Source organism: Oncorhynchus mykiss, chromosome 26 (genome assembly GCF_057628025.1).
Source record: "Oncorhynchus mykiss isolate SJ-2025 chromosome 26, ASM5762802v1, whole genome shotgun sequence".
NCBI lineage: Eukaryota > Metazoa > Chordata > Actinopteri > Salmoniformes > Salmonidae > Oncorhynchus > Oncorhynchus mykiss.
The window spans coordinates 19,321,452-19,337,195 of NC_143047.1; the positions used below are offsets into that span (position 1 = coordinate 19,321,452).

The following is a 15,744-nucleotide window of genomic DNA, read 5'->3' on the forward strand; positions in this document are numbered from 1 at the left end:
GTTGAAGAAAATCTGTATAGTGTGCGCAAATGAGGTAAGAAAAGGGAGGTAGGGCAATAAAGAGGTCATGGTGGCAAAGTAATTACAATATACCAATTAGACACTAGAGTGATTGATGTGCAAAAGATGAATGTGCAAGTAGAGATACAGGGGTGCAAAGGAGCAAGATAAATAAATATAGTATGGGGATGAGGTAGTTGGATGGGCTATGTACAGGTGCATTGATCTGTGAGCTGCTCAGACAGCTGGTGCTTAAAGCTAGTGTGGAAGGTAAGAGTCTCCGGCTGGCAATGTGATAGACTGCATCCAATTTGCTGAGTAGTGTTGGCGGCTGTTTTGTAAATGACAACGCCAAAGTCGAGGATCGGTAGGATTGTCAGTTTTACGAGGGTATGTTTGGCAGCATGAGTGAAGGATGCTTTGTTGCGAAATAGGAAGCCGATTCTAGATTTAATTTTGGATTGGAGATGCTTGATGTGAGTCTGGAAGGAGAGTTTACAGTCTAACCAGACACCTAGGTATTTGTAGTTGTCCACATATTCTAAGTCAGAGCCGTCCAGAGTAGTGATGCTGGGCGGGCGGGCAGATGTGGGCAGCGATCGGTTGAAGAGCATGCATTTGGTTTTACTTGCATTTAAGCGGAGTTGGAGGCCACGGAAGGAGAGTTGTATGGCATTGAAGCTCGTCTGTGTTACGGTTTTCTTTCTCCTCTTCCTCTGAAGAGGAGGTGTAGCAGGGATCGGACCAAAATGCAGTGTGGTTATTTGTATACATATTTAATAAAGATGAAAACACGAACAGTATACAAAAACAATAAATGTGGAATAAACAATTTTAAAAAATTGTTTAATAATTTTTTTTTTTAAAAACCCTAAACAGCCTATCTGGTGCAAACAGAGACAGGAACAATCACCCACGAAACACTCAAAGAATTTGGCTGCCTAAATATGGTTCCCAATCAGAGACAACCATAAACACCTGCCTCTGATTGAGAACCACTTCAGGCAACCATAGACTTTTCTAGACAACCCCACTATACCACAATCCCAATACCTACAAAAACACCAAGACAAAACACACCACATAATAAACCCATGTCACACCCTGGCCTGACCAAAATAATAAAGAAAACACAAAATACTAAGACCAGGGCGTGACAGTCTGGAGGTTAGTTAACACAGTGTCCAATGATCATACCATAGAAGTTTGTTACATTTTAGGAATCTATAGTAAATTACTGCTCCACACAAGCCTTCGTTTGAGTGTTTGAATATTTTCTTGGAGCTAGTAGTATAGCATAAACTACATGTTATTTACCTACATTCATGTATTTGCTTACCTTGCAGTAAAATACTTTCAAAGCTGCTTCATATCATATGGCATGTAAATAGAGATGAAACGCAGATAATTGATCAGATGGCGCCACCCAGCGTTGAGAAGTAAAGATTACACTGATGCGACCAATGACTTTATAAAACTTGGATTGCTGATGCTTGGCACTCCCCAATAGGAGCATTCCTCCATTTATTTTTTATTTTACCCTTATTTTACCAGGTAAATTGACTGAGAACACATTCACAGCAACAACCTGGGGAATAGTTACAGGGGGATGAATGAGCCAATTGTAAACGGGATGATTAGGTGACTGTGATGGTATTAGGGACAGATTGGGAATTTAGCCAGGACACCAGGGGTAACACCCCTACTCTTACAATAAGTGCCATGGAGAGTCAGGACACCCATTTAACATCCCAGCCAAAAGATTGCACCCTACACAGGGAAATGTCCCCAATCACTGTGATATTTAGAAAGGGTGCCACCTACTGGCCCTACAACACCACTTCCAGCAGCATCTGGTGTTTCATCTTGAGACCAAGCAGGATCAATCCTGCTAAATTTCAGAAGCAAGCCAGCAGTGGGATGAAGGGTGGTATACATCTGCTACTTAGGAATGCTTGGAATTCTACAATATTTAAATTAAATATCTCAAGGACAAAATTACTTGTATTTAAGAATTTAGTTGTAGTGGGTAATCTAAAAATATTAGTAATCTAAAACTATATATACTTTAAGTAAAATGTTTTATATATTTTAACCTTTTATGTTTAGCCCACATAAAATAATTTAAAAGTATGCATTACATTGTCGCTAATAGAATAATTATGGCAAAAACTAATGTAGACAATAAGTGCATTTCTATAGGTTCCAAAACAATTATTTTAAACGGTGGCAGAGTGGCAAGATTGAGTCATGTTGGCTTCAACACAGTGCCCCCTATAGTCATCTAGTGTATATATAAACCATTGTATGCTACATATAACCTACCCGAAAGCTTCACAAAATGAACAATCAGCCACTGGACAGTGAACATTTTCATGAATGATTATAAAAACACCACAATGGTAAAATGGCACATTTTCAAAACATACACTGATTTCATTAGTATGCACTGAATGAGTATCATTCAAGAAAGGCACATCATGATTATCATAACTTCTCATATACACAGTCCTGGCAGTGTAGACAAATGACTTATACCAGTGGCTCAGGGATGGCAGTCAGTAGAAATACAGTTCTTCAGTTTGTCAGATATAGTTAAATATTATCCAATAGATACAAAAAACAACCGGTTATCATCACCGTTGTGGAGTATCAATGATTAAGTGTTAATAAAGGCACAAAGTATATATATTTTTACATATTTTGTACATAATTTGACTAATATTGCCTCTCATTTATACAGTGCAAACTAAAAAATGTCAGAAAAAGATACAGTATAAATATAAACCTTCATACATGATAGTGAATTCAGAATTCCATAAACCATACAAGAACATTCACTGTAAACAAAACCAAACATAATTCTTCAAAAGGATACTTTCAAGTATTATTTACAGAACAATAGATTATTTACACAATATGCAACATTGTCCCTTATACAGTATACTGAATAGCCTTCATAAAAAATATTTCTTCATGTGATTACTCAATGTTAATCTTTGCTGTTATTTCTATAAGTTTCATGAAAGGTGTGTTGATTTTGGATGGGCTTGATCTTGCGAGAGAACAGGATGGGGCTGAAATGTCCGCCTCTGGACTTGAGGCTGTATCTGTGATTTGAACTGAGGCAGACTCTTCCGTACTGGACTGATCAGGGCTTAGCGGGCCAGACGAAGACAGCGTTGGACTGGTTAGTGTTCCAAAGGATCTTGAGTTGGTTGACAGATACCTGCTGTACTCAGGAGGAGAGTACCTCAGTAAACTAGACTCCAGTCTGCTGGGTGGCGGTGGACCTGATCTGAATGTCCTAGACTGTCCTAGGTATTCTGTAGAAGAGGGACGGATTGGGGTTTGTCTGGGTTGGTTAGTTTCAACCTCATACGCCTGTATTTCAGGTCTGTGGAAGTAAAATGAGAAAACAGAATGAGAAATTTAAAAGAGAAACCCAACTAGAGGAAATGAAGCCACATGTATAGTAGAAACGGTGGTTCATACCTTGGGAGCAGATGACAGGCCACTCCTATCTCTCTGGTTTGCACAACTTCCCTTTGCATACTCTGTACAGACATAAAATACTTCAGCTTGTCTTCTAACTCATTATTCTAGGAAGAAGAAAAGAGGAAGGAACAAAGTCAGATCCATGCAAATGAGGTGGATGTGATGTAATCCAAGTTGACCAGACAGAGACAGATGATGTCACAAAAGGTGCAACACTGAATTTAGAGGTAGAGTAATGTCAAAGCACAACAAACAGATTGACAATCTGAAACGTAGGAGAACGCTGGACATGAATGCACCCATAAAGTTAAAGTTTTGAAAACCACACCATACATTCATAATGGTTCGGGAAGTGGACAGTACATAGTGTGGTGGCAGTCCAGTCTCACCTCACACTCCACAATAGCAATTCTGTCCAGAAGCTCTGAGATGAACATGTCCTTCTGTGCCAATTTAGCTCGTAATGATTCAACCTTTACATTTTCAAGATGAAAAAAAGAAACAAACGTTGCATATCAGTATAACATTTATATGTCAGTGTTCTCATGTTTCCATTGACAGTGAGACAGAAAGAGTGTGTGAGAGACAGACTTTTCTTAGTCATTCACCTCCTCTATCATGCCTTTGACCTTCCTCTGCTGACAGAACACCATGTCATTCAGGTGTTTGATTCTCTCACGGAGCTCCCCTGCCTCCTCTTCCAACTTTTGAGATCTGTAATAATGAATTATAGTGTTATCACTTCAGTATATCATTTCAATGGGATGGAACATGTAAAATGCCATTTTTGTTTTGGCATTTGTACCTCTTTGCTACAGTTCCATCTGTTTTGTATGTCACCTCCATTGAGCGTAGACGCTGTTCACATTCCTGCAGTTTATTCTGAAGATGGCCCCTTTCCTACAAAAAATACATATTATTATAGTATTCTTGCCCAAAGGACTTGACATATTACATCTACAGTAAATACTATAGATATAAAGATAATGTTGCATGCATTATTGCATGCGTTATTCTGGGTCTTACCTGTCCCATACAGTCCAGCAGGCGCTCCACCTCACTGATCCTCTGGTCCCTTTCAGCAATCTTGGCCTCTGCAATCTTAGCATTCTTCTCTTCCTCCTCTAATCGCCTAATATACTCATCAATTTGGGCCTAGTTGAAATATATTGATGGTAAACAAAATCTATTAAAAGCTTTAAGGCAGAGAACATACAATTTAATCTGGGCTCATTATCATATCAACACTTGGAAGTCAGACTACTCTACATTTAACAGTACCATAGTGAGTTACTTGTACCACTAGAGGGAGACTCATACCACTTGTATGAGCAGAGTGAAACTGTGTTTACCTCACAGGAGGTTGGTGGCACTTTCTTTTTTTTTCTTTTTTTTTTTTTTTTTTTTGTTTTGAATTTTACCCCTTTTTCTCCCCAATTTCGTGGTATCCAATTGTTGTAGTAGCTACTATCTTGTCTCATCGCTACAACTCCCGTACGGGCTCGGGAGAGACGAAGGTTGAAAGTCATGCGTCCTCCGATACACAACCAACCAAGCCGCTGCTTCTTTAACACAGCGCACATCCAACCCGGAAGCCAGCCGCACCAATGCGCCGGAGGAAACACCGTGCACCTGGCCAGGTTGGTGGCACTTTCATTGGAGAGAACATGGTAATGGTGGGAGCAGAATCAATGGAATGGTATCAAACACATGGTTTCCCTTCCATTTGCTCCATTCCGGACATTATTATGAGCTGTTCTCCCCTCAGCAGCCTCCTGTGGTCTACATATACACTTTTCATGAACATGTAAGATGGTGAAAACATCACCATCCTTACTTTCCACATGATTAATCAATCACCACCCTTTCTCTTCAGGCAGGGGCTTGGGTGAAGTGATATCAGAAGGAGACTCAGCAGTACCTGTAGCTTCTCTATCTCCTCTCTGTGTTTCCTCTGCTCCTCCTGAAGTCTCTCCTCATACTGTCTCTGTAGCCTCGCTGTCACCTCCTGCACTGCATGGCTGTTGGCCTCCTGAGACGATTCCACCTGGACAACACAAGCACACATCGGTCAATTTCATACAACAATGTGACGATTCAAAGACTTGCTAAAGATAATGTAGAAATGTCTATTGATTCTGTATTTTTCTAGTGAGTCCGGCATGAATGTTAATAGTTCAAATCTGGAGGACTGGTTCTTTGAGCTTGAACTGTCTGTCAATAACCTGTTATTCATCATCACATAGAATTGAAGTTGAGTGTTCAGCGGTCAGAGCAGACAAACTAGGTCAGAGAAGGCAATCAGTCAAAGGATCGGGGAGTCACATCGAACGTTGAATGAAATAACCAGAGGGTGAAGTGCGTGAAATCAAGCAGAGCATTTTGAGACTGAAGTAGAGAGGGAAATGAATTGAACAGAGTAAGCCAGAGAGAGATATCAATCATATTGCAAGAAAAACATTTTAGCAGCCCCTCTTGACAGTGGAGAGAAAATGTTTATGTTTTAGAGTTAATTTCATGCAATTCTACACATTTTGCAATGGAGCGTACAGCAAATTTTGCAGTTTTAAAGCAAGTTTACTGCAATTCTTCACATTTTGTCGTAGGGCGGAGAGATTTTGTAATTTTAGAACTAATTTCATGCAATTCTACAAATTTTTCCATAAAGTGGAGAGAAATATTTGCAGGTTTTAATATGATACTTGAGTGAGACTGACTAATTAAATCAATGGGGACCCCGGCCAGTAATTCAAACATGATTACAATATGCCATTTGTACTTAACTTTAACTGACTTGCCTAGTTAAATAAAATCTAGTACACGGACGTCACGCGACTCTTGGCGGCAGTAAGAAAGCCATCAGCATTCAACATAGCCTAGATTTAGGTGTTTATTAATTCTAAACAATATAACTTTTGATAGTTTTCATACGCTTTACAATTATGTTTTGATTCTTACTTGAACAGACGCTAAGATTATATTTGGTTTTGATCTTTGCAAAATAACTATTTTGGATGCAGCAGTTGTTAGCTGGAATGATATATGGTGTAGCAAAAGCTAGCCAAATATATAGCCAAAAAGTGTTTTAAGTATAATGCAGTTGATTTGCGATGATGATACAAACATTACATTAAGCAGTACATTCATACGAGCCTTACAATCCAATTATAATCCAAAAGTAGTGTGAAATGCACTCATTAGCAACATGTAAATATAAGCTTTTTTTGTTGGCTCCCTCTTGTTCTGCCATCAATTCGCACGCATCGTCCTCGTCCAGCAATGTTTGCAAACACAGAAAGGGCTCTATCGCTCCGCATTGACATGATTGGTTGACGGTAGGTGAGGGCGGAAGGTCCTGTATAAACACAAACTCACTTCCTTGACAACTTCCTTCACAACAGCTCTGCGCAAGAAGTGTGAATGCACTGACTGCTGCAGATGCCTTATCACCCAAAATTCTGCATGGCCAATGCAGACGGCCATGCAACTTTGTCATGGCTTTAACACGTCCTCTGGACTTTACACCAAAAGAAAGAGAAGAACGATAACTTTAAAATTGAGAATTTAATACAGTTAGATGCGCTGAAATGAAAGCAACTTTTGAAAATGAACACTTGGATTATGGTGATATGTCTGTCTGATATCGCAAATAGTTGATTTTTAATCCGAGGCTATTGACACACAATTATGCAACAGAACGTGACAACAACAGTCCGGCAGGTAGGCCTAGACAGAGCTCTGTCTAGGCCTACCTGCCTGACTGTTGTTGTCACGTTCTGTTGCATAATTGCCCCGTTCCACCAATTTATGCAAGGGAATAATCAACCAGGGGCGATGTGTTATATGGAAAATAATCAAAGAAATGGAAGGTGTGTTCCACCACTCTAGGACATTCCAGAGTTGCATTATTGTCCAGAGAATGCATAGAGACCCAAATTGATTATCCTTTTTATACCTTGGCTATTGCCGCTAGAAATGTGTTCAACATCCACTATAGCTAGCACGTTTACTAGATAGCTACAGTAGTTGCCTTGGTAATCAAACAAAACAGAGTTGTTCGTTTAGCCACAGATATAACAATGAGATAAGTTATTCAAATCTTTGGTTCAGCTAACCAAACCATCACAACTAGCTCAAACATAGAACATGTAAGAATGAACTATAGCCATTGAATTTTACCAAGCTGATATACCATGCTTTATAGGAAAATAATACACGATCTAGAATGCCGTTCAAGCCAATCAGAAACGAGTATTCAACAATGCCACTTCTCAAGTGTTTTCAATTGTATTGTAGATAAATATGATCCCTTTAAAAACGGATAATTAAAACTAGGTCTTGCCCTTGGTTCAGTCCAGAGCTATCTGAAGTCATACACAACATAGATGCTGCCTGGGCCAAAGCTAGATTCACAGACTCAGGCACAGACTGCCAGTCTTTCAGGGGGATTGAGAAATCTTTGTGTAAAATTTATGGGCAGGTGGGACGCTCCCACCTGGCCAACATCTGGTGAAGTTGCAGAGTGCCAAATTCAAAATACAGAAATAGTCAAATTAAACGTTCATAAAAATACAAGTGTGATACATCGGCTTAAAGATCAACTTCTTGTTAATCCAGCCGCTGTGTCAGATTTCAAAAAGGCTTTACGGTGAAAGCATACCATGCAATTATCTGAGGACAGCACCCCGCTTACAAAAGCATACAAACATTTTCAAGCCAAGTAGAGGAGTCACAAAAGTCAAATATAGCGATAAAATTAATCACTTACCTTTGATGATCTTGATATGGTTGCAGTCACAAGAGTCCCTGTTACACAATAAATGTTTGTTTTGTTCGATAAAGTCCCTCTTTATGTCCCAAAAACTCAGTTTTGTTGGTGCGTTTTGTTCAGTAATCCACTGGCTCAAAGGCGGTCATAACATGCAGACGAATACATCCTAATAGTACCGGCAAAGTTTGTCGAAATATGTAAAACAATGTTTATAATTAATCCTCAAGTTGTCTATTGTCTAAATAATCAATAATATTTCAACTGGACAATAGCGTATTCAATGGAAAGGAAAAACAACGAACGGCGCTCTGCTTCATTCTGCATGCCACTTACAAAATGGTCTAATTTTTCCTAATTTTTCAGAATACAAGCCTGAAACAATGTCTAAAGACTGTTGACATCTAGTGGAAGCCATAGGAACTGCAATCTGGGTCCTAACCATTTAGATACTGTATAGGAATTCAATAGAAAAGTACCCACATCAAAAATATCTCACTTCCTGGATGGATTTTACTCAGGTTTGTGCCTGCCATATCAGCTCTGTTATACTCACAGACATTATTTAACAGTTTTGGAAACTTTAGAGTGTTTTCTATCCAATACTACCATGCATATGCATATCCTAGCTTCTGGGCCTGAGTAACAGGCAGTTTACATTGGGCACCTCATTCATCCAAAATTCAAAATACTGCCCCCTACCCAAAAGAGGTTAAAAAAGCAAAATCGTATTATTATGTTAATACACTATCTGAATGTACGGGGAACCCAGCTACATTTTGGAAAGCGGTTGTGTCTCCTCTTCTCCCCAAATACATTCATTTAGATTCTGGCCCTATTACTGCCAAAATTGATATCATTAATGAATTTAATCACCATTTTATTTCTTTTTTTTTCTCCTTTTTTTTTTACCCCTTTTTCTCCCCAATTTCGTGGTATCCAATTGTTGTAGTAGCTACTATCTTGTCTCATCGCTACAACTCCCGTACGGGCTCGGGAGAGACAAAGGTTGAAAGTCATGCGTCCTCCGATACACAACCCAACCAAGCCGCACTGCTTCTTAACACAGCACGCATCCAACCCGGAAGCCAACGGCACCAATGCGCCGGAGGAAACACCGTGCACCTGGCCACCTTGGTTAGCGCACACTGCACCCAGCCCGCCACAGGAGTCGCTGGTGCGCGATGAGACAAGGACACCCCTACCGACCAAGCCCTCCCTATCCCGGGCGACGCTAGGCCAATTGTGCGTCGCCCCACGGACCTCCCGGTCGCGGCCGGTTACGACAGAGCCTGGGCGCGAACCCAGGGACTCTGATGGCACTGCGCCACCCGGGAGGCCCCCCACCATTTTATTTCTGCAGGCTAGATATTTAAATGTATTTCAAAGCCAGCTCTGGAAAAGAGTAGTTTGGATGTTGATGGTGAAAATCTATTGAATGATATTGAAAATGCTGGTCAGGAGTTTTCTTTTCAAAGATTCACTGATAAAGAAGTCCTGGATGCTATGCTAACATTAGACAAAAATAAATCCACAGGGGCTGGTCATTTGGAGCCTGGTCTGCTTATGTGTGCAGATCCCTTCATTGCTGGCTCAGTAGCCCACATTTTTTATTTAACATTGCTATCAGGAAGTATTCCAGAAGCATGGAAATCCGCATATGTGCGGCCACTCCATTACGGTGGGGATACAAATGATCTTGACAACTATCGCCCCATTTCAAGACTACCTTGTTTAGCTAAGATTCTTGAATCCTTGATTAATGTTCAACTTTGTTCCTCTTTATCTGATAATTGTATTCTTAATGTAAACCAATCAGGGTTTAGGCCTGGGCATAGTACTACCACAGCAGCCACGCTAGTTGTTAATGATATTGTCAATGCCTTGGATGCTAAAAAGAGCTGTGCCTCCTTGTTTATTGACCTGTCAAAGACGTTTGACACTGTTGATCATTCTGTTTTGCAGAAGAAGTTATCAAGAATTGGCCTGGGATATACAGCCTGTTTATGGTTTCAGAGTTATCTTAGCGACAGAACTCAGGCCATATTAACAGATGCTCCAGATACTCAACTAGTCTAAAGAAGGACAGTTGAATTGCTTCTTTAATCAGGACAAGAGTTTTCAGCTGTGCTAACATAATTGCAAAAGGGTTTTCTAATGATCAATTAGCCTTTTAAAATGATAACTTGGATTAGCTAACACAACGTGCCATTGGAACACAGGAGTGATGGTTGCTGATAATGGTCCTCTGTACGCCTATGTAGATATTCCATAAAAAAACAGCCGTTTCCAACTACAATAGTCATTTACAACATTAACAATGTCTACATTGTATTTCTGACCAATTTAATGTTATTTTAATGGACAAAAAAAACGCTTTTCTTTAAAAACAAGGACATTTCTAAGTGACCCCAAACTTTTGAACGGTAGTGTATGTGTAACGATCGTCGTTGGAATGAGGTGAGGACCAAAGCGCAGCGTGGTATGTGTTCATGATGATTTTTATTTAAACTCAGAACACTAAACAAAATAACAAAGAGAAAGAAACAAAACCGAAACAGTTCTGTAAGGTGACAAAACACACTAGACAGAAAATAACCACCCACAAAACACAATCGAAAACAGGCTACCTAAATATGGTTCTCAATCAGGGACAACGATTGACAGCTGCCTCTGATTGAGAACCATACCAGGCCAAACACAGAAATAGAAAATCATAGAAAAACTAACATAGACAACCCACCCAACTCACGCCCTGACCATACTAAAACAAAAGACAAAACAAAATAACTAAGGTCAGAACAAACTGCCGGCTCTGGCAGCTCAGGACAGACTGGCGGCTCTGGCGGCTCAGGACAGACGGGAGACTCTGGCGGCTCAGGACAGACGGGAGACTCTGGCGGCTCAGGACAGACTGGCGGCTCTGGCGGCTCAGGACAGACTGGCGGCTCTGGTGGCTCAGGACAGACTGGCGGCTCAGGACAGACTGGCGGCTCTGGCGGCTCAGGACAGACGGGAGACTCTGGCGGCTCAGGACAGACGGGAGACTCTGGCGGCTCAGGACAGACTGGCGGCTCTGGCGGCTCAGGACAGTCTGGCGGCTCAGGACAGACTGGCGGCTCTGGCGGCTCAGGACAGACTGGCGGCTCTGGCGGCTCAGGACAGACTGGCGGCTCAGGACAGACTGGCGGCTCTGGCGGCTCAGGACAGACGGGAGACTCTGGCGGCTCAGGACAGACGGGAGACTCTGGCGGCTCAGGACAGACGGGAGACTCTGGCGGCTCAGGACAGACGGGAGACTCTGGCGGCTCAGGACAGACGGGAGACTCTGGCGGCTCAGGACAGACGGGAGATTCTGGCGGCTCAGGACAGACGGGACACTCTGGTAGCGCTTGGCAGGAGGAAGGCTCTGGCAGCGCTGGACAGGCGGGAGGACCTGTAGGAAGGAGACGGAGAGACAGCCTGGTGCGGGGGGCTGCCAACGGAGGGCTGGTGCGTGGAGGTGGCACCGGATAGACCGGACCGTGAAGGCGCACAGGAGGTCTCGAGCACTGAGCCTGCCCAACCTTACCTGGTTGAATGCTCCCTGTAGCCAGGCCAGTGTGGTGAGGTGGAATAGCCTGCACTGGGTTGTGCTGGCAAACAGGGGACACCATGCGCAAGGCTGGTGCCATGTACCCCGGCCCGAGGAGACACACCGGAGACCAGATGCACTGAGCACCTGGCTCAATGCCCAACCTAGCCCGGCCGATACGAGGCACTGCTATGTACCGCACCGGGCTATGCCTGCGCACCGGGGACACTGTGCGCCTCACGGCATAACACGGTGCCTGCCCAGTCCCTCTCTTTCCACGGTAAGCACGGGGAGTTGGCTCAGGTCTCCTACCTGACTTAGCCACACTCCCCGTGTGCCGCCCCCCAATACATTTTTGGGACTGCCCCTTGGGCTTCCAGCCGCGCTGCCGGTGCTGACTCCTCATACCACCGCCTCTCGGCTTTCGCTGCCTCCAGCTCAGCCTTGGGGCAGCGATATTCCCCAGCCTGTGCCCAGGTTCCCTTGCCATCCAAAATCTCCTCCCATGTCCAGGAGTCTTGCGATTTCGGCCGCTGCTGCTGCTGCTGCCCGTTACCACGCTGCTTGGTCCTTTGGTGGTGGGTGGTTCTGTAACAGCTGTTGGATGAAGGAGAGGACCAAAGCGCAGCGTGGTATGTGTTCATGATGATATTTATTTAAACTCAGAACACTAAACAAAATAACAAAGAGAAAGAAACAAAACCGAAACAGTAAGGTGACAAAACACACTAAACAGAAAATAACCACCCACAAAACACAATCGAAAACAGGCTACCTAAATATGGTTCTCAATCAGGGACAACGATTGACAGCTGCCTCTGAGAACCATACCAGGCCAAACACAGAAATAGAAAATCATAGAAAAACTAACATAGACAACCCACCGAACTCACGCCCTGACCATACTAAAACAAAAGACAAAACAAAGGAACTAAGGTCAGAACGTGACAGTATGTGTATGTTTTATTGTTCTGTTTTTATTGTAACGTATACGTTTACTCTCTTGTAAAAGAGATTTTTAATCTCAATGTGACATTTTTAAATTACGCTAACAGGCACGAGGGGGTTTGATCTATGGCCAATATACCAAGGTTAAGGGCTGTTCTAACGCACTAAGGAACTCGGGGTGCCTGGATACAGTCCTTAGCCGTGGTTAGTTGGCCAAATACCACAAACCCCCAAGGTGCCTTATTGCTATTATAAACTGGTTACCAATGTAATTAGAGCAGTAAAAATAAAGGTTTTGTCATACCCGTGGTATATGGTCTGATATACCACGGCTGTCAGCCAATCACCATTCAGGGCTCAAACCACCTAGTTTATAAGCACATTTATATATGCAAATACACCCAGTGTATTTACACAAATGAAGCACATATCATTTTCTTTATTTTAACACAACATTTTTTAGAAAATACCTGACACCATTACAAAATGTATACATATATAAATATAACTGCAAATTTGACAAATTTAACAACTCAATTCCCACCAAGATCCCTGTACATTAATTATTTGTCCATTTTTTTTATTAATTTTTTATTTAACTAGGCAATTGTTTGCCGCCCTATGGGACTCCCAAACATGGCCAGATGTGATACAACCTGGAATCAAACCAGGGACTGTAGTGGCGCCTCTTGCACTGAGATGCAGTGCCTTAGACCGCGGGAGACCCACTCGGGACCCACTCGGGAGCCAAATAGTGTGTTCCCTGACTGGGAATCGAACAAAGGCCGCGGCGATGAGAGCACTGAATCCTAACCATTAGACTAGACCATCCATCTAATTGATTAAAAAAAATCAGAAAGTTTTGAGTATCTTCATCCATTGTCCAACTTTTGCATTTATTGGAATTGTTTTAACAATTGTGATGACTGTTGCTACTTCATGGAACTCGTTCAGGGTGAGGATGGTGTATCCTGTGCGCCATAAACAAAAAGCAAACACTTACCAGGCTTGTGCCATCCACTGTGTGGTGCTGGTGTGCTGTGTTTACAGTAGTACTCTACCTTCAGTTTGAGTGTGAGGTTCTCAGCCTGGGCAAGTTCCAGCTGCCTCTCCCTCTCCTTCAGCCTCTCCTCAGCCTGTTGAAAGGAGTTTCTCAGACTCTTCATCTCATCCCGGGAGTCCACACGATTGTGACAGCTCTCTAGAAGAGATTTCTGCAAAGGAACCTAGTTCTTTAATTCCTCAAACCAACCCTGGACATTATTGAATGCAGCAATCATGAGCAGAAAGGTTGACTCATACACTGAAACTAAGATTAACAGTTTAGAGCTACTTTATAAAACAAACATGTATAATGAACCAGATAGGATATCCTTCACTCTCCACAGATCAGTAGAAGAAGGAAGTATAGTGCTGCACATCTCTGTTTAAGAGCATTAAGACTTTCCATGGGGGGGTTATGAGACATCCCACTGGGCAAAAACTGGTTCAATCAATGTTGTTTCCACATCATTTCAACCCCAAAATTCTATGTGATGATGTTGAATCAAAGTGGAAAACTGATTGGATTTGCAAAAAGCCATCAATTTAAGGTAATTTCATATTTTTTTTGCCAACTTTTAACTTAAATCCAATGACAGGGTGACATTTTTGGTTGATTTCACATTGAATTCACAAATGTAAATCAAAACTAGACATTGAACTGACATCTGTGCCCAGTGGGATGGCCGTGACGAGACAGTGACAGGCCTGTTTGACAGTCGTTGATTCTGTACCTGGAGGTCAATGTTGGCAGATATAAGGGAGTTGTTCATCTGGTCGAAGCTGTCCATGGCTGCAGTCCGAACCCTCACCTCTTTCTCCAGAGTCTTCCTCTGGGAGTTGGCAGTCTGGAGAGACACATAGCACACCCAATTCTCAGATTTTGTATCCATTTTGTGTTTATAAGAAATTGAAAGAGAAAGGATTTCCAGCTGTTAGCTGTCTTATTAGTCATGTGTGCCTCGTGTATTGTCTTACCCTGATGTCTTGTGATAGTTTTTGCATCGACTGTTGCATTCCTCCAACCTGTCCGTACATCCTCTCTCTGACCTTCTCCAGGGAATCTCTCACCTGTGCAGCACAGAGATAACACACGATTGAAGTAATCCATCCTTATTGCTTGATTAGCAAATCCATAATGTTGTCCATGTTACAGAATCCTGGTGTTAGCTCTTGGATACCCTGCAGGCCTGTCAGGTGTACTGTACTGTAGGCCTCTGCTCTGTTTACATTCCTTAACTTGGATCAGCTTCATCGTTATCTTCTCCATCTCCACTCACCTCCTTGATGTACCTCATCTCATCCCTCAGGTGATTGACAGACCACTCGCACGCCATCACTTCCTGCTGTCTGTCTGAGCCTGTCCTCTGCAACACACCGTACACCTTGGGCCCGTGCTGCCGCTGTAGCGACGTCTCTAGCTCCCCATTGGTCGCTGCTCTGAGCTGCTGAGGGAGACAGGATCAACCCGGTCAGGTTTCTATCTAGGCACACTTTCTACCAGCCTGTAGATGTGTGTGTGTGTGTGTGTGTTCGCCTCTATGTGAGTGTTTGTGCGCTTGCGTACTTGCGCATGCCCAGGTATTTCAAGAATTGCTGCTGAGCACTTGAATCTGGAGTTTGGGAAGCAGGGATGGAAACAGGGTGCAGTGAGGGTGTCATGTTTCTGCAACCCAGTATATGAGCTCCCGCTGTCTCCCTGCTATTGTTCCTCTCCAACAGGGCTCTCAAGGAGCACAGGTGCACACTGACACAGGTCCTTTGTAGCTCAGCAGCATCAGGAAGTGGCTCTAGCACCTTTATGTTATCTTACAGTAACATACAATATGAGAGGAATCCACTGAGTGACACAGATACAGATTTTTTTAGCCCTTTTTCTCCCCAATTTCGTGGTATCCAATTGTTGTAGTAGCTA

At 42.7% G+C, this 15,744-nt stretch overlaps 2 protein-coding genes across 6 annotated transcripts in view; both read right to left on the reverse strand.

The window, feature by feature from the left end:
* Positions 1–2,359: 2,359 nt before the first annotated feature.
* Positions 2,360–15,744, reverse strand: part of LOC110506539 (myocardial zonula adherens protein) — a 37,543-nt gene continuing 24,158 nt past the window's right edge. The window contains exons 4-14 of one of the 5 annotated variants that reach the window (XM_090222327.1): positions 15,110–15,274; positions 14,808–14,900; positions 14,564–14,677; positions 13,850–14,002; positions 5,420–5,545; positions 4,525–4,653; positions 4,304–4,398; positions 4,107–4,212; positions 3,888–3,971; positions 3,496–3,557; positions 2,360–3,397 (exon numbers count right to left, since the gene is read on the reverse strand). In XM_090222327.1, coding sequence (XP_090078453.1) covers positions 2,983–3,397; positions 3,496–3,557; positions 3,888–3,971; positions 4,107–4,212; positions 4,304–4,398; positions 4,525–4,653; positions 5,420–5,545; positions 13,850–14,002; positions 14,564–14,677; positions 14,808–14,900; positions 15,110–15,274 — 1,542 coding nt within the window. In that variant the 3' untranslated portion in view covers positions 2,360–2,982. Of the gene's footprint in view, positions 3,398–3,495; positions 3,603–3,887; positions 3,972–4,106; positions 4,213–4,303; positions 4,399–4,524; positions 4,654–5,419; positions 7,956–11,910; positions 14,003–14,563; positions 14,678–14,807; positions 14,901–15,109; positions 15,278–15,744 lie in introns of all 5 variants that reach the window. The other 4 variants (XM_021586226.3, XM_021586227.3, XM_021586225.3 and 1 more) reach the window with 4 other exon arrangements.
* LOC149971414 (uncharacterized) lies at positions 5,761–13,268 on the reverse strand. The gene is made up of 3 exons (XM_090223386.1): positions 13,259–13,268; positions 11,641–12,437; positions 5,761–5,781 (listed from the first exon to the last, which is right to left on the reverse strand). Exons 1-3 carry the CDS (start codon positions 13,266–13,268, stop codon positions 5,761–5,763), a joined length of 828 nt encoding a protein of 275 aa, XP_090079512.1.

Excerpts from the sequence above, each read along its gene's own strand:
- LOC149971414 (XM_090223386.1), bottom strand. Across the intron at positions 5,782-11,640 it reads AAGCGCTACCAGAGTGTCCC|TTTGTCTGCTCTGACCGCTG; the intron begins GTCTGTCCTGAG and ends TCTCTGACCTAG.